At 35.2% G+C, this 20276-nt stretch overlaps 1 protein-coding gene across 1 annotated transcript in view; it reads right to left on the reverse strand.

The window, feature by feature from the left end:
• LOC123682253 (mitogen-activated protein kinase kinase kinase 7-like) overlaps window positions 1-20223 on the reverse strand; it is a 43727-nt gene extending 23504 nt beyond the window's left edge. The window contains exons 1-6 of the mRNA XM_045620787.1: window positions 20017-20223; window positions 19643-19942; window positions 19363-19542; window positions 18264-18503; window positions 17108-17347; window positions 16464-16530 (exon numbers count right to left, since the gene is read on the reverse strand). Of these exons, the coding sequence (XP_045476743.1) occupies window positions 16464-16530; window positions 17108-17347; window positions 18264-18503; window positions 19363-19542; window positions 19643-19942; window positions 20017-20103 (1114 nt within the window). The 5' untranslated portion in view covers window positions 20104-20223. The remainder of the gene's footprint in view (window positions 1-16463; window positions 16531-17107; window positions 17348-18263; window positions 18504-19362; window positions 19543-19642; window positions 19943-20016) is intronic.
• Between the last annotated feature and the right edge of the window lie 53 nt (window positions 20224-20276).

Here is a 20276-nt window from a genome sequence, read left to right on the forward strand (position 1 = left end):
TCGTGGCCAGAGAGAAGTCCGGATTTTACACCGTTCGATTAGATGAAGCAGCGAGAAGATTGAAAGTAAATTTCAAGCGGAAAGTAACAACTGAAGAAATAAGAGAGCTTGACATGGGTTCTCGAAGATTACTGGACATACCACCAACTGGCAAGAATAATGACGTATTCAAAGAAAAGCTTAATGTATTTCTGGTCATAGAAAAGGCAATCCACAAGATGAGGCACCATGGACTGATTCATGAAATGAAATTTACAATCGAGCTGACGAGATTTGTGCACTCATATCTAGCAAACAGGATCTACAACAAGAAATATTGAATCGGGCGTAACCCAAGTTTCAGTAATAGCCCCGTATTTTTAAATAATATGTTTGTTTCAAATATCCTGAAGACAACTAGCAAGAGCTCCAAGTTTGCAACCATCTCTTAGATAATTTGAAAAGGAAATAGACATGGCAGTGAAGATGAAGATGAAAATGAAGAAAGCAGACAATGGAAACATAATTATCGGAAATAAGAAAAAATAAGCTAAATACCAAGGGTTGATTTCCGATGAAGAACTGAGTTTCACACAAAATTTAGAAGATAATATGAAGCATATGATGCGATGGCACTGGTACCTGGTCGAGCCTGACAAGCAGATTAACTTTGAAAAACAAAGTTCAAATTATAAAGGTAGTAGTAATTCCGAGCATCATTTGTAAATGGAGACAACTATACAAGAGATGATTAAGAAACATACAGAAAACCTAATCGAAATGATCAATTAAACTTAAACAGTGAAATATTAGACATCCCTGTCAGATAGACTAACAACAAAGCACCTCTATTCAAGATTAAGACACAACTGCAGTGTCCAAGTAGCTTACTCCGGAAGTAACTGCTGAAAAAAGTGCAAAAATAAGACAAGCGGCGTTAGAAAATCTAGCATGAGAATCTATATTCTCCTGCTTTATAGAGGAACAATTTTTTCAAGTAACCATTTTTTTCAGTAGTAACCAATTTTTTAAGTAACCTCATGCAAAGTGAGGTATAACTCACTTACTTAAGTATTGGCCCAGGTGAATATTTATTTATTTGTCGAGCTCAAGTTTATAAACAGTTTCATACAATAACAAATACATGTAATTGTAAGAACGATAAAAAGACACTTCAATAAGAACATCGGATTAGAAAGTACTAGGCTAAAGGTTGGTTCAGGAAAAAGTGCTGCCATTGAAGCTGAGTAGCGATAGACTGGTTTCGCTCTTTTTGGAGCTTTTCCGTCTCGCATATCTCAAAATCGATGATAATGAAACAGAGGCTATTTCATTGAGTTGTGAGTAAATCTCATATTTTTTAAGTAAGAAAACATGATTCGTACCAAACCTGCCGTCACACAGATATTGTATACCATGATTCTCAGAACTCATTTAATACCTTTCGCACTTATTCTAGATACGACCCTGACTTCGAGCCTGCGAACGCGAAAAGTATAACACATCAATTCTAAACAAAACGATCTAAATTGGGACCGCTGACTCACTGGATCTAAAAACAGCTGTCCCCTAGTGGTCTGTCCATTTCAAAAGCACGACCCTCTCTCAAAGAAAGGTGTTGTCCAGAATCGGCCGTTGTTCTGGGAATTTAGTACACTTTCTGTAAAAGAGTATACCTCGACAGTCTTAAGTAAGTTGCAATAATGATAAAATGTGTACATTTTGAGAATTATGGGTAAAAAATATATCCCATTTCACCTTGAGACATGGCTGATCACATCTATCAATAGACGTTTATTTATTTTGATCGATTGATTAAGTATCAATTTACGAAGCGAGAGAGTAGGTGAATCTGGGGGTTTTACAACACCATATTATATGTATAGTTATCAAGTAATGTCGCAATAAAAACTTCCAGGAATCAATGGTTATTTTCTATTTCTTTAAGAACATTGATTCATTAACATTATCCTGATATCTAAGAAATGATAACAAAACGTATTTTGAACAATTCATCTGAAAAATACCGGTAACTGCCCAAGAGATTCAACACTAATACAAATTTCAAACTTAGTGAGTATGATGAAGAAATGTGAATTTTAGTGAAGCCGACTTGTTGAACGCCCTTTCCCCGAACCTATCGCTCTATCATTTAGTCACAAGGTCTGTAATAAGTAAGTAGGATAAGTTTTTACTCGCTGATGATGAATACGTCCTCAAATTCGATTATATCAGTGAGTATACAATAGTTATTTGTTCTACTAGACAGCAAAGTAGTAGATTGACTGCCGCGGTTGATAGGAATTCAGCCAAGGCAGTCAATCTACTTTGCTGCCGAGTTGAACATATAATTTTTTCTTCGATTGTTTTGAATGATATATGTAGTATATTGTATTTATTTGTTTCTCATTTGTAAACGTCAGTTTCCAAAAACACAATATTAATCAAGAAAGTTCATTTTATCAAGTCACTAACTTGTAAAACTGACAGTTAACTTGCAAAATTTTTACAAGTTAGTAGTATTATTTACATTAGAAAATTTTGTTTTATCGTCATATATGTTGAAAATCATGGTACAATTGTTATTTCCAGTAACACAGATTTTTGATGATGAAAGATGATGATGATGAATGATGATGATGATGAACCATCTGTTGACTCAGAAACTGCTGAACTCGAGGACTGCAGAACATTTGTACTCTCCTTACTACCTAATAATTTGCTAGACATTTCGTTTTTTTTGTTGACCGAATCATCTACATAAAGCAATACACGCAAGGTAACGGGTTTTACTGGCTCAAGGAGGTAAAAACCCTCTTACCTTGCTAGTAATGTTATATACTATTGCAAATCATTATAATTCCCACAATCTTTTATTTTTCCTGTAGTGATAAATTGAAATTTGACAAAAATGGTTTATTGCTATGGAAATGTAGATGTCCATGATAATTATAGTTTGACAACTTATGAAATATCTCACATTTTTTTGGAAAAACATCAAATATATTTATATTATGGACAGTGATGGCGACTAAGAAATACTTACTCCTCTAGAAATAAGGAAGGTGGCAAAAAATATTGATGTCGAATATTTTATTCGCACTGAGAACAATCTCTTTGCTGCCTAGGCAGGAAGAAGAAGAAGAAAAACGTTTATTTTTTACCTAATAAAGGAAAAGTAATATAATATAATTGATGTGTCTGCAGAATCAATATTTGCTGCGTCAATTGGAGAAAAAATGAATTTCGAACGGAATAAAGTTAAAACATAAGTCATTAACTAAAAAGATGCTCATTGCAACATCAAGCACATACACAGAAAATTGTATAAAATATATAAAAATATTGTATAAAATATATAGAAAATATGAACCATGAATATTACAGAAAGAGTAGAGTACAAGAAACAAAATACTTAGTTATATAATACGAGTATTAACCCTTATTAAATAAATGAAACTTCACCTATAAGACCTGTATATTAGAATGTATTTTGTTGCAACTCTGTATTCACCCTAATGAATCACTTTGTTATTGAATTGTTATTCAGATAAGAATAAGTAGAAGTGTAACTATATCTGTTTATCCGAGGAGATCGAATATAGAGCTCAGAAGCATTAGTCATTGTTTCTCCATAATTGTGTTCAAAATAAATTGTTTGCATTGGATGCACGATTTCCAGAAGGACGAACAAATTTTTTTTTTCACTCAACAGTAAATGCAAAGAATAGAAGCATATCGTATCACATGTTATCATTGGAACATTAGAATTCATACTACTGTCGAATTTCACCGATGGAGTAAATCACCTTCGAAAAAAAAGTTAAAATCATGAGGACAGCGATTATTAGAAATGAAGGCACAATCGAGGAAAGCAGATCTTACAAAGTGCAGTCAACAAAATAATTAACTTACGTAGTAGCTCCATGATAGTTGAACAACCAACAGATAAGAAAAATATGGCAAAAAGTGAGGGTTTCTACAGAATTTCCGTAATATTTTGATAGTTATATTGAATGATATTTAAAAAGTATAGATAGACTGTTTTGAATTTCATGAGATAACATATGAGCTGAAGTTAGATACTATAGAAGACATAATAAAGAAAGTTTAAGGCAAAGGAAAATGCATAAAAAACAATTCTCCTTGCATCTACTGCATATTTATACGAGATGAAAAGTTTCTGCAGACTTTGGAAAGATCAATACCAGACATCGAATGATTTTTCTACGAAATAATATATATTCACTGACACTTTTGAGTCAGGTTCTTTTGGAGTTTCATGTAAGTTCATAAACAAAAATGAATGTTGACAGTAAGATGCATAGAATACCTGGTGTGTTTACTGATTCGATTTTGTTTCAGACTTTTTGAGAGACCCGCCTGTTGCTTTGGTGGTCTGCTTCACCAGAGAGCTGTAAGGAGGCGCTCTTTAAAATTTTTCGAATTCCCGCATCTGCCTGGTGCCGTTTAAAAAGGAAATACTGATTTTGGACACTGCAAACATTCACAATAAATTACAATTCAATTCATATCGAATTTTTACTCAAATGAATGGAATATAATGACAGACCATAGAATATAAAATATTATTATTCTATACTCAAAGTTCACGACAAGAGCGTAGAAATAGGGGGATACTGGGGTTAATGACAGATTTCCGGATCATTTTAAGAAAAAAAGTCCTATAACATGAGTCCCCAAACATTTTGTTTTGAGATATATGTGTTAAAGTTTAAGTTTTTTTCTCGTTTAACCTTCCCTTCACAAGATATTTAATATGAATTGGCCATAGATATTCCAGTTTAAAGTTTTCACCATGTGATATGCTAATTTTGAATGCAAATCTACAGGGTGATATATTTTCTGGAAGGATGACTGCTTCCTTCCTCCAAAACTATATTTTGGTGAATGGCTGTTAGTTTAGAAAAATGTAGAAAAAACTCTGGTCCAGTACTACACTTTTTGGTTTGTTATAGTTTTGTCGTATCTGCTATCGATTTCGAGAAAAAATCTGTAGTAATCCTCAGGAAAATCCAAATTATTATAAAGATCCAGCTAGTAAGCTCTAATGAATGCATTAATTATAAGTTTTGGTATTTATTTACCTAATCTGTAGCGAAGATTAATAAATATTTGATGAACTGTACGACACACTAGAAACAACCTGTATATTGAAAGCAAAGCGTTTGTGGGCTCATATTCATGAAACTTTTTTTCTCAAAATTATCCAAGTAATTTCTCATTTTCCTTCGTAACTCTTATTTGAGAACACCCAGTATAAGGTAAGAACAAACGAATTAGTGACAATAAAAATTATTTCGAGTAATTTGGTTCAAACTTCATTATCAAACTTCTTTTTCTAACATTACAGATATGAATAAAAGTTGTCGTCAAAAATTTTTTTTTCGATTATCTTTCCCCAAGAAAAAAAAGATCTACGCCCTTGGTTCACAAGAGTCGAGAATAGCATGCTGTTGAGAATTGAGAGAAATGTCAAATGTACACGATGTATGCGCCATCTGAAACAGACCGCGATCTCTCGAAATCAAGTAGGTATAAATCTGAAAAATCTCCCGTTTTGTCTGAAAGTTTTACAGGTATAAGTAGACACACCAGGTTTTCTATGCATCTTAGTTGACAGTTTCTATAATTTCTCTGATATTGTCAGCTATGGCAAATTCAATGCCATCTGGACAGTTATTAGTCTATCTCGATACTTATTTTGATACAAAAATCCGCGAAGTCCGATGATTCATACATCAGAGCGAGATGAGAGTCGGCAACTGTTTCTGCTGCAACTGTTGATTGTTATACAATGCCTATTCATCTCTTGGAACGGTTTTCACGTGGTCTTATCGACTTATTTGATCTTTTATTTTGCGCTTATTTCGTCGCTCGCGACGCCTTATTTTGAGGACATTTAACGATTTTGATTGAGTTTACTTGAGAGTTGATGACAACTGTAGATTATATCCTTCATATTGTCGTTATGCAGTAAGTAAGTATGTAATATATGTAGGCTTGGTTAATCGATCGTCTAGAGGTATGATTCGATTACCTGGCCTTTCGTCTTTTTCTCCGTGACTTTGTTGGATTTGCAATAATTAAACTCTTTTGAATTATTCCCATCTACTTACAAAGCCACACTTATACAGTAAAAACTCAGTATTGAGAAGATCCTAATTACGTCTTAATTATGAGTTTCTCACTACGGTACTGAATTTCGTCTTTAACTCTAGCCCAATTACTTGAAACGTCTTCGTTTATCACGTCTTCGTCGTACTTTAAGTTTTCGGTCGTCTCGTCTTTGATTTGTTCGCGACTCGTCTTAATCTAGTCCGCGAAACGTCTTTTCGTCTTACGTCTTGAGTTGACCTTCCGAACTTGACTCGTCTTCAGTTAAACTCTACCGTCTGTACCCGTTTTCGGTTTAAAATGAACTGTGTTCTCTGCCCTTTTGGAACTACCCTGTCTCGAACATCGACCTCCCTTCTTTTCGTTTTGGCCACACCCTTAGGGGAAAGTACCATCTCCTAGTCCAATAAAAGCTTTTGACGTACCGCCCCCAAAGATCTTCGCGGATTCCTGGAAATCCGAATATTCTAGAAGGACTAGAACCCGAGAAACAGATGTAACACATCTGGCAAAATCGTCTTGTTCTCGAACTTTCCCAACCCCCGTAAATCCCTTAAGTTTTACAACAGACATGACACATTCTTCGACACCCCGAAGAATTACACATCCTTTTTACATTATATGTACAATAACAATTCGTTCCCTTTAAATCGATTGAAACTGTCATGCCCTCGACACTAAAAGAAACTAATAGGTCTCCAAGCATCCGGTTGACCATCTCGATTCGTTACAGGGAATAATAACTGGATCCTACATATATTTATTTGAGCGATAGCATGATGTCACGTATGGCAAATCCGGCCTACTACATCCATCTTGAAAACACAAAAAAAAAATTAGAAATTTATAAAGTTTGTGTTATCAACTCTTTGCCATATTGCCGATGTAAACACATGGTGACAGGTCCGGACTATAAGGTGGAACTGCCAATAACGCTCCTGGAGCTCCTGGCGAGTCACTATCGAAGTAGTGTGAGGCGTTGACCTTATGGATCACAATTCCCCTCCTATTGGCTAAAGCTGACGGCTCCTGGGCGATTGCTTCCTTCAGCTTATGGGGGGTAGAGATAAAAAGAATAGTCATTCCTTTCCAAAAGTGTCTGATAAACTGACGAACATTGGTGGCGCCAGTGCTGCTAGAGAATGAATTTCTTCAAGTATATTTTATGTGTTAAGGTGAATTTAGGAATAATGATATAATGCAAAAGCATTCAGGAACAATTCTGTTAATTGCAAAAATAAATTATCCAGGTTTTTCGAAATCGGGTGATGAAGGAAGAAGAAGATTACAGAAAAGAAGTTACATCACCCGTACGGAGCCCAGGCGGGCAGCTAGTTCTATATAATTCCCTGCCAATTCCACCAAACACAGCAAAACCTTCCAGACCGTCAATCCTAGCTTGGCCAATTTAATGACGTCATTAAAATTTTAATCCTCCAATACGCGGAGCCTATTGGCTACTTGCGCCGTTTAATGAAGGATTAAAATTTTAAGGCGGCATTAAATTGTAATAAACGTTCCTGGAGCTGAGCGCAAGAGGTCTCGCAGAGGCTAGTAGAGTCGGGATAGAAGACACATAGAAGAATATAAAATCAAAACTAGACGAATACGAATGGAAGAGATAATTAAAGATTGAGATTGATAAAACATATGGAAAAGTGAATCATTATAATTTCAGCAACGTCTATCATTTTCAAAATTGTATACTTGACGATCCAAAAACTGGACCTAACGTGTATACTAAAATTTACGATGGTCATCAGGTCTTCAATCGTTGGATCTTTAGCTCATCAGCGATTGGATTGAATCGTACCTTGTGAAGCGCATTTCAGATTTTAATCGACAGTTCAATTCGACAGTCCAGGATCGACAGGTCGCCGGTGCGTGAGTAGTCAACATCAAAAAGTCCTTGAAAAACCCACGTTTGCTTCTGAATCCCCCAGCGAAAAAAAAATTGTTGCCAAACCTGCTGACTTACTTGCCGCCTCGTGGTGATTCATAATCTTGGAAAGCCCTTCTCTTATCACGCCAAAGGAATCGAAGAAGGAAGCGGGAGATCTTCTATAATACCAGGGTTTATTTAAAAGTAATTTCCGACCAATATCGATAATCTGTAATTGCAGTAAGATCTTTGAAATTATCCTTTATAATAGATTATACTCCCATGTCTGCAATCGCATAACTCCATATCAGCATGGTTTTGTTAAAGGTCGTTCGACAGTTACCAACCTCTTCAACGTTACCCAGTATATTTCCGAAGTCATTGAGAGAAAGTCCCAAGTTGATGTATTATATACTGATTTTTCAAAGGCTTTTGATTTGCTTGACCATGGAATATTGCTAAGGAAGTTGTCCCAATTTGGACTTTCCTCGGCTCTCATTGGTCTTTTCAGGTCTTACTTGTCCAATAGGCAGCAATATGTCGAGTTCAGGGGAGTCAAGTCTACAGTATTCTCTAGTACTTCTGGAGTGTCTCAAGGAAGGAACCTTGGGCCACTCCTCTTCATAATATTTATTAATGATTTGGCGGAGGTAGTTGATGTCGACTGTTTGTTATATGCTGATGATTTCAAAATATACCTGGAGGTAAGCAATGTATCAGACTGCTTGCGACTCGCCTCTAATTTGCGCGTTGAAGAGTGGTGTAGGAGAAAGGGGTTACCTTTGAACGCTGAGAAGTGTGATGTTATGTCATTTACGCAAAATAAAAATACTATTCTTTTTGATTACACAATAGCGTCCAAAGTTCTCCAGCGTCCATCGGTGTTAACTGATTAAGGAGTGAATTTTGATTCGAGACTTTCGTTTGTGCCTCACGCCTTCACATTGATGCTACCTTGTCTGTTGCGAATGGGATATACTGGCTCATAGCGCAAATCTCTCGCGATTTCTCTGACACAGTCACATTAAAGACCCTTTATTACGCATATGTCAGATCAAAATTAGAATACGCATCTATAATTTGGTCTCCTCACTATCAGGTCCATATTGAGAGAGTTGAGTCTGTGCAGCGGCGTTGTCTAAAACTGTTTTCATATAGAGCAGATGGCGTCTACCCGCCTATCGGTTTTCCACAGAACCTGCTTTTGAGCAGACACTGCATGAATAGTTTGAAATGTCGACGAGTCATTCGGTTGTATTTGCTCACAAACTAATAAACGGAGTCATTAAAGATTCTAGCATTCTCGAAAAACTAAATTTTGCTATTCCAAGACCATCCTCTAGAGTTAGAAATACATTTTATATGCCGACACCTCGTACGAATACATTGAAGTATTCACCTCTTTATAATTTGTGTGATGCCTGTAATACTGCAAGTTCTCACTTGGATATTTTTAATCGTTCCATTTCAAATATCAGGTCTCATTATTTTGACCGACTGAGCATTTTTTGTTATCATTTTTTTTTTAGAATATGTAACATTATTTTTCTTATGCTCCTTGTTCTGTAGTTGGGTTTAAACCTGTAGAACATTGCATATGTATTAAATAAATAAAAGTACTGTTAGGCAATAAATTCCCTGACTCCTAATTCATTGCTGGAAACTTGGACAACCTTTGCATAATCAAAACATTCTGGCTTCCTCCAAGTGACTTTGAAGAGCCAACACAACCCGTTCTCCTGACTCGTACAAGTTCTAAGCTTCTTATATCCATCAAAAAAAATTTTGATCTTTATTTTTCACTTTGTGACTTTTATATATTTCAATCGATGTTTTACCATATTACTATAGAACCTTAAAATGGTCAGTTTCAGTGAGCAATTAACCGAACTTTAGATTTATTTTTTCATCTTTTCTTTAAATTTTTCCCTCAACTTCATATATTGTACTTATAAGTATATGGGTATAAACTTTTGCAGAATCTTTGGTTTGATAATGGCGAATAGGCCGAAACATGTAACCAGATGATTTAATATACAAGGTTCCATCAACGGAAGTGTTTTATAGACTTTTCCTTCAAATTTGTGAAGAAGATTCCTGCAACTGGATGTGAGAGGTCTTCCAAAGGCTTAGATGAGTCAGGATAGAAGACATAAATTTAAACATATGGCCAAGAATATGGAAGATCAAAAGTAGACGAATACGAATGGAAGAGATGATTAAAGATTGAGATTGATAAAATACATATGGAAAAGTGAATCATTATTATTCCAGTTACGGCTGTTATTTTCAAAATTGTATACTTTAAGTTCCAGAAACTGGGCTGAACGTGTGTACAAAAATTTAAGATGGGCATCAGGTCTTTAGCCCATCAGCGGTTCGATTGAATTGTAACAAGTAAAGCGCATTTCAGATTTCAATCGTCAGTTCAAGTCAACAGTCCTAGATCGACAGGTCGCCGCTGCGTTTTACATCAAAAAGTTCCTGAAAAACCTACGTTTACTTCTGAATCACTCAGCGGAAAAAAACAAAAAAAAGACAAAAAAAAAATCGTCGCCACATCTGCTGACTTACTTGCCGCCCCGTTGTGACTCATAATCTCGGGAAGCACTCTCTTCACGCCAAAGAAATCGAAAGGCGTGCGTCGTCCGATTTATCATACGCGTATTTTACGGTACAGACTGAGCGACTACGTCCCGATTTATTCCCAGTTGTCCCGTTTTATCCCCCGATGCCCCTCGCTTGTGGTGACTAAGAGAACTCGAATGCGAGCGATTAGATAATAAAGAATTGACAGCGGCAGTCAATGAAAGTAACAAAATTGGCGTGCGGTGGAAAGTAGACTATATTAGCCAATAAGAACAACCAAATCTACACATTCTGGTTCCAGGGACGATCCGCTATAATACCAGGGTTCATTCGAAAGTACTGTTGGGCAATAAATGTCCTAATTAATTGCAGGAAACTTAGACAACCTTTGTATAATCAAAACATTCTGGCTTCATCCAAGAGTGACTTTGGATATACTTTAAAAGTTAGGAGAACCAAAACAACCAGTTTTCTTGACTCGTACAAGTTCTAAGCCTCTTACACCCAATTGCAGGAACGTTAATTAAAATTCAATGACGTCGTTAAAATTTTAATCCTCCAATAATCGGAGCCGATTGGATACCTGCGTCGTATAATGGCAGCATTAAAATTTGATGGACGTTCCTGGCACTGGGTGTGGGAGGTCTTGCAAAGGCTTAGGAGAGTCGCGATAGAGGACATAAACTTAAACATATGGCAAAGAATATGGAAGATCAAAAGTAGACGAATACGCATGGAAGAGATGATTAAAGATTGAGATTGATAAATACATATGGAAAAGTGAATCATTAAAATTTCAGCAACGTCTATCATTTTCAAAATTGTATACTTGACGATCCAAAAACTGGATTTGAGGTGTATACTAAAATTTACGATGGTCATCTGGTTTTCAATCGTCGGATCTTTAGCTCATCAGCGGTTCGATTGAATTGTATCAAGTGAAGCGCATTTCAGATTTCAATCGTCAGTTCAATTCAACAGTCCCAGATCGACAGGTCGCCGCTGCGTTTTACATCAAAAAGTTCCTGAAAAACCTACGTTTACTTCTGAATCACTCAGCGGAAAAAAACAAAAAAAAAAGACAAAAAAAATCGTCGCCACATCTGCTGACTTACTTGCCGCCCCGTTGTGACTCATAATCTCGGGAAGCACTCTCTTCACGCCAAAGAAATCGAAAGGCGTGCGTCGTCCGATTTATCATACGCGTATTTTACGGTACAGACTGAGCGACTACGTCCCGATTTATTCCCAGTTGTCCCGTTTTATCCCCCGATGCCCCTCGCTTGTGGTGACTAAGAGAACGCGAATGCGAACGTTTAATTCTGATCCGCGACGTGTTCGAATTTCCTGGCCGTGCATTTGTTGTTATGAAGACAGCTGAGAATGTCAGATGCCCAGGAAAAGGTCGTGTCAAATTGCAATATCATATCGGTAGATAATCAGATGAGCGTCATCGTCCCGGACGGCTGTGATAAAAATTCGATCATGTGCCTACCTACGATTTCGATAGATCGTATGATACAGATAATAATAATAATAAAATTTATTTCACAGTATGTTTCACAACAATCTACAGATCAATCATGAGCATAAGATGAAATATCGTCGTTCAAGTTTGGATCATCCATCAAAATATTCGCTTAGACAGTACAGTTCCATCTCGACCAGTAAATTCTTGACCTTCGTCTTGAATAGGCCCATAGATGAACATGTTTTCACATTATCTGGCAGTTTGTTGAAAAATCTTATACCTGCATAATTTGGATGCGTCTCTGTTATGTGTAATCTATGCTTGGGATAGCTAATGTTAACTTTTCTTGTATTATAACTGGGAACAAGTTTCTATTTTTGTAAATGTACATTATTGTCTCAAGAATGTACAGCCCATATATTGTTAATATCCTATTCTTCTTGAAGATACCTCTGCAACTTTGGGTACATTTCAATCCGAACATCGCTCTCATTACCCTCTTCTGAACTCTGAACAGTTCCAACTTGTTGTAGTGGCTTCCCCATACAATAATACCAAATCTCATGAGGCTTTCGAAGTTGGCAAAATACATTATTTTCATTGATTCCTCATTCATATACTTTTGAATAACTCTCATGGAGTATGCCACTGAGTTAAGTTTTATTCCCAATTTTTCAATGTGTTCTGTCCATATTAGATTTTCTTGTATAGTGATCCCTAGAAATTGTGTGGAATTTTCTGGTTTTATGTCTGGACCTGATAGCGTAATACTCTTAGGAGTCTCAATCTGCTGCTGTTTAGTTCGAAACAGGATAACATTAGTTTTGTCAGTATTCATAATCAATCCATTATTTAAAAACCATTGTTCCAACTGTTGAAATAGACTGGAAGCTTCAGCTATCAGATCAGGATAGCTAGCATTTGCAACTAATATATTTTTGTCATCTGCATAACTTGTGATTTGGCATGCGCCTCTTGATCGTACAATTCCAATCACATCGTTAACAAACACAATAAATAGCAATGGCCCCAGTATGCTACCCTGCGGTACTCCTATATTATTCTCCTTCATATATGATTTGTTTACTTTTCCATCTTTGACAATTTTAGTTCTTTGAGTTCTCTCACTTAAGTATGATCTAATCCATTCCAAGGCATCTCCTCTGATCCCATACCTTTCCAGTTTGGCGATTTTGGATCATCAGGAAATAAATATATGGATAGAGAGACTTCATCAACACCATTGCTTTCACAAGTTACAATAAAACACTAAAGGGGCTGCACACTGACCTTAAAATATCGTACAAAAGTTGATCGGATTGAACATCATCATAATAATTGATAGATAATCATAGATAGAGGAAGCAGACATCACTTTGAGTAAGCGAATTTTGTCTCCAACATTAACAGGTCAATTAAAAAGTCCCCGGTCTACCACAGTAAAACACATTTTTTTTGGCAAAATTCGATTTTATCATTCAGCATAGTTGCCTTCGAGGGCGATACAGTGATCTTACAACTCTTCAATATCATTTTTGTAATACGATTTGTCTTTCGCTTCAAAATAGGCCTCAGTTTCGGCGATTAGTTCTTCCTTGGGGATAAATTTCTTTCCAGCGAGCTTCATTGGGGATAAATTTCTTTCCAGCGAGCTTCATTGGGGATAAATTTCTTTCCAGCGAGCATTCTATTGAAGTCTGAGAACAGGAAAAAGTCGCTGGGCTGGGGGCCAGATCTAACGAATACGGTGGATGCAGAAGCAATAAGCAATTCATTCAGTTTTGCTATTGTTTTCATTAATTTGTGATACGGCTCATTGTCTTGATGAAACAGTAATTGTTTTTCTTTGAATGGGGCCGTTTTTTTAACGATTTCATCCATTAAACGATTCAATAACGCTATATAATAATCGCTGTTGATGGTCTAGCACTTCTGCAGGTAATCAATGCATATTATAACTTGCGCATCCCAGAATACTGATGCCATAACCTTGTCAGCTGACTGTTGTGTTTTTCCTCGCTCTGGATTCGGTTCATCGTGTGCAGTCCACTCAGCTGACGGTCGATTGGACTCCGGAGTGAAATAATGGAGCCAAGTTTCTACCATTGTCAGATATTGACGCGCAAAAATTCAGGTTCATTGCACTTAAACAGCTTCAAACACTGCTCAGAATCATTAACACGTTGTTTTTTTTGATCGATTGTGAGCTTTCGCGGCACCCATTTCGCACACAGCTTTCTCATGTATAAATATTCGTGCACGTTCAGTTGATATCTTCACAATGTCTGCTATCTCGATCAACTCCACTTTACGGTCAGTCAAAATTATTTTGTGAACTTTTTTGTTCACTGTCTTCGGTGCTCATTTCACCATGTTTAAACTTAGCATACCAATCAAAGGTGGTTGATTTTCCTGGTGCAGATCCCGGAAATTCTTCATCAAGCCAAGATTTTGCTTCAACTGTATTTTTTCCTCCAGAAAGCAATATTTTATCAGCTCACGAAATTCTTTTTTTCCATCTTTTTCTCAAATAAAAACGCAATATCTCACAAACTAATGGTCGGACTGCTATCAAATTTTGACACGTATCGTTTAAAGGTTGGTACTAACTAAAAATCATATGGATTTAATACTAGCACCGACATCTGTGCATCAGACCGAGGACTTTTCAATTGGCCTAATACCTATCAAATTTGACATAAGGCGGGAAATGAAAACACATAGTAGTGATACGATATTTCACTAAATTGTGGTTTTCTCCACAAAAAACACACTTCTTCTGTCCCATAGTGGATCAAAGTTTCATAGCAACTCGATATATATTGAAGTAAATATCAGAAAACTTTCAAATCACGTTAAACAACCGATGACAGAAAGATCGAAATAATAACGCTGAGGTGCCAAAGCTTGGATTTAGGAGGTTGATCCACACTTGCTTCTTACTATAAATTTGACAATTAGGAAAAATATCGAATTCCAAATATTCAAATTTTCGTATTTGATCGGGAGTCACTCAAATAAATATATTTGACTCAATATAATATAGATTCATTATATATGATATAGTAAAATTGTGAATTTTAAAATATTCACATCACAATCCGACAACGTCGTCTAAGCATATTGAGGACACTTAATATTGCATGTACTCCTTCTATCTAATGTTTATTAGGTACTCTATGGATTGAACAAAGCCCGCACACTGCTTCAACTAGCGGGTTAGTGGTGGATGCGCCCAGTGGCGATACTCAGTCGTCCTTTTATTACTTCTAAGAAAACAAATGCTCAAAAGGGCTTCATTCAGATTGATTGAACATTGTAAATTCTACTCTATGGTTTAATTTCTATTTTTAAAGCAGCGAACCATTTATTGAAACCAAAAAAAAATTGTTTGCTCTAGTATTCGGCAAGTAAATACTTATAAATATATATAATTTCATCAGAATAAGATCAACAAAACGTGATACACGAAAAAGCTAAAATTCCAAAGAAATCATTTTCGACCTAATAAAAACTTACATAAAATATTTCATCAGAATCAGATGATCAGAATGCGAGATATGAACCCAAATATTGAAATGTGAGACCTAAAATTTGATTCATGCCCAACAATAAACAAGACAATATTTGGCTTTACAACAATTGCAGATGCCATTTATGTATTAAAAGAGATCTGCTCTGAAATATTAAGTTACCTGACATCAAAAACAAAATTGTCAAAATTCTGTTAGACTTGCACCGACTACTCTGTACTTGTAATTAACAGATAATCTATGTATAATTACAATTATGTGGAATTGAGTGAGAGAAAATTCTGCAATTATGCCCCAACCCATAGAAAAAATATATAATAATATAAAACAATAGTCTTCCCAGTTTGGAAATAGAACCATTCAGCACAATAACACCACACTACTGTAAAGTATGTTGGTATAAAATAATGTCTACCATCAACATAATACCCTTTGATAGCACAATAGCATTTAGGGTATGTTTCTGCTAAATTCTTCAGATATGACCTCTTTAAGTAAATGCGACATTCAAGTAAACTTCTACTGAACTAGGCATTGGGATCAAAAATCCAATCGCAATTATTTAATTTTGGTTACAATTTGAGTGTTCATCAACAACTATATCTGTGATATGGATTAGAAAACTAATGAAAAGAAAATCCTAATTATCAGAAAAATATAACAAGAGCGCTAGTTATTATAGTTGATTAGAAGAGCACTACACTCTTATTTTAGCCACATAGTTGAAAAATGAAAGGTGATAAAAAATTTAGAAGGAAAATCCTGCTGTGATTGTGTCCACTAACGATTTTTGTAATCAGTATTCTGATGCACTAATACATGAATGTTTTGATAAGGTCATCACTATTGTATATAAATATATAAAACTCACCTGTAACAGTTTGCAAATTCAGACCAACCATATCATGAAGTTCTGTTTCAGGGAGATTCCATGCATTCTGGAAAAAGTTGAGTAAAACAAATTGTTCTCCAATACCATGGAACTACACTGCTCTAAGAAATGAATGCACCACAACTTGAATTTGAAATAAAATGGTTCTCCAAATAAGAAAACTGTTTATGATAAATTCAGAGGTAATTCTTTCAAAGTTCTCTTGTTCATGAAATACATAGAGCTACGGATATCTCTTCATGCTTCCGTTTATTTTTTTCAGGAATGAACGATTGCATCTGATATGGAAATATTCAGAGAAAGATTCAATTTTGTTTGTCACAACACTTTTGTGTTCTTTTTAGAATGGAATTTCTCCATTCTAAAAAGAACACAGAACAATGAGAATCAAGAATTTTAATCTTTTAATGAGTGCCTAAGCTGTTCTGCTAATGGTGAAATGTTGAAATTATTGATTGAGCATCAGTCTGATTAGGGGGGGGGGTGTTGGATTCCACAAAAATTAAATATTTGAAATTATTGCTTTTGTTAATTCCTTGGAGCAGTGTTTAATTTCCTTATAAAACTAATTACTGAACTACAAAATTTTCATTTGAAATGAAAAAATGCAAATGTGTACTTACAGGATCTACATCAATACTAAGAGGGACTAACGAGTTTGTTGTTGGCTGAGGTAACACTTGCACTCTAGGTTCATGGAGATCTTTAGGAAATGAATCATACTGTGTAGACGTAATTTCTTCTTCATCTTCTGCCCTATACATTTCATCTTCAGGACTGTCTGAACTATACACATCTTCAACTTCAACAACATCTTCAACTACAGGAAGGATGCTGCATATGTCATGCATAATTTCCACTATCTACAAGAAGCAAAGGCGTTTATTATAGCTTTGGAAACATTATATTCTTACTAATTAAGTGGAAGTTCCCATTTTCATATCTTATGTTTTGATATATATATACAGTACAACTTCGATAGTTCGGACAGTCCCTAGCCTGGACACTCCAGTATTCCGGACACTGCTGGAATTCGGGCATTTTGAAATTTTTGCCTTTGAAATCCGGGCGCGAAAATATTCATTATGCAAAACAATAGCATTTTCCTGTCTATACATGTAAAAAACGGTTACATGTCGGTTGGAAACAGCGCGGCGGCAGCATCTTTCATTCTGCACTTTGTTTTTCAGCGTGACGGACGCAATGGCTCCAGTCAAATGATCACATAAGACACTTACACTCACAGAAAAGTCTAGCTATCAGGTGGACTGAGAAGAATAATCTTACCCTTGAAGATTTATAGCTTTTGACAAGGCTTAAAGACAAGGCAATTGATATAGATGCATCCAAAAAGGTCCAAACTAAAATTGATATGTATTTTTCAAAAAAGTAGAAGATATTTCATACTGCATACATACATAATATGTATGTATACAATATTAGAAATACCTACATGTACATATTTACATAACGTGTTACATGTACTTAGGGGTTTTGTTCAGTTTTGTATTATTTTATGAGAAAATAATTTTTCTTTGTGACTTGATTAATAAACTTTATTTTGATAATTTATTGATAAGTTGCTTTATTTCATAAATTAAAATCACTCCAGTAATCCGGACGCCTCAATAATCCGGGCAGGTACCGGAACGATATCTGCCCGGACTACTGAAGTTATACTGTATATCGTTTTGAAACAAAATTTTTGCTCAGTGAAAAACATGATAATAACTCCATCAAGTTAATTATAATAAAAATATCATTTTTATTACTCATCACCTCATTCATACTTGGACGTTTTTCAGGTATCTGATCCCAACATTTAAATATTAAATTTTCTATACATGGAGGACAATCTCTCATAAATGCAGGTCGCCTTCCTTGATTGACCATCCACAGAATTTGAAACCCTGTTATGCATGGTGAATCATATGGTTTGCGTCTAGATAGCACTTCCCAAAGAATTATACTCCAACTGAATATATCACATTTTGCATTATAACTAGAACCTGTAAAAACCTAAAATCATAATATATGATTAAAATTTGAATCTATTCAATTACAGAACAAGAGTTCATTCATCAAAATTTTCAATATAACAACTTGATTATGTGCTGATTCCTACTGAACCTACACACTTTTTGTTAAACATGTAGAATAGGTATATGACCTGGAGATCCTCAAATCTGCCATGTCAAAATGGCAGCTATGTTGCTAGATGAGAAAATTTATCATGTATTTGAAGTAAAGTAACAAATATTTCAGCAATTCCCGCCATCAGTTGCGACAGTTATAATAATAGGTTACCAATATCTTTGAATATCTATTCTGATTCTGAAAAAAAACTGTTCATCCTACAACAAAATTCATCCTAGCAGCCAAGATAGTTATGGATATGCAAAGACACAACTTCAAATGGATTGGTTAGGAAATACATTGTTGTATCAACATGATAATTCATTTACATGAATAATTTTCTTAACTAAATGTAATTATGGATCTTTTGGTAAATTAGATAGAGTGCTTGTTAGCAGAAGTGAAGGTTTTCTTTGCTTACTTATTTTCTTTGTAAGTGCTGTGAACCAATTAGTAAAATATTCAAATTAATTTTCTCAAATAAATGTTTGTTTTCAAAAGGTTTATTGAAAACTAGGAGCTCCGAATTGAATGGTAGTAATATATTACCCAGCCCTTTGTGTCCACAGCTTTACATGGGCCTTCCCTAAGAATAACAAATAAATAAACATTTTTTTCTGGTGATGTAGTTGCCAATTTAATGTAGAAAATTGGATGTCTTTCGAGTGTCAAGGTCATATACCTATACTCGATGAATACCCACATTTCATTGACTTTTATATTTATTTTGATTCACCCTTACTTCAGGTGCCATCCAAGCAGCAGATCCCTTATTATTTGTCATATGTGTTTTCTGATCAACAGCTGTACCAAAATCACAGATTTTCAGTTGCTTTCCTTTATTTATCAGAAGTAGATTTGGAGGTTTCAGATCTCGATGTACTAAAGGATTTGGTTTCATATTATGCAAATATTGTACACCCTAAAAGAGATGTGGAGATCTTTAAATTCAATAGTTGATGTATTTATACAAACAAATACATTTATAGGTGATAAATTCTGTTAATATGAGAGGACCTCACCAAGGCACACTGATACAACCACGACATTGCATGATTCAAGAAGTATCTTATATAAGGTGAATGGTGCAAGATATTGAACAATGATCCACCATCAGCATATTCCATAACCAAACACATATTTGGCCCTTCTGTACATGCTCCAAAAAGTGTAACAATATTTGGATGATTGACTCTAGATAATTGTCGTACTTCAACTTTGAATGCTCCTTCTTCACTTTCTCTTGTTATCTTTTTAACAGCCACTAACTTATCTTTCCAAAGTGCACGAAAAACAACTCCAAATGTACCTTCACCGACAGCCTAAAATAATAATAAAAAAATAATCAAATAAAATTGAGGCTTCGTCCACAGAAAGAAAAAAGGCAACCTTTTACCTGATCATTCAGAAATTTAATCTCGTTATAATCTATTTCCAGGGTAAACTGCTGTTTTTTGAGTGTAGAGTTATTTGTCGACGCCATGAAGCTTCAATTCTTCTAAAAATAAAAACAGATGTTGAAATATTCATTAAATTCTCCAAATTTTTCATCTAAATCCTCTCATAACAAACTGATAAAAATATTTGCAATATTTGGTTAGAAAATTGATGTCAAATTCCTTTCTTTCAAATATTAGATCTATGATCGAACGAACT

The sequence above is a fragment of the Harmonia axyridis genome, chromosome 6 (genome assembly GCF_914767665.1).
Source record: "Harmonia axyridis chromosome 6, icHarAxyr1.1, whole genome shotgun sequence".
NCBI lineage: Eukaryota > Metazoa > Arthropoda > Insecta > Coleoptera > Coccinellidae > Harmonia > Harmonia axyridis.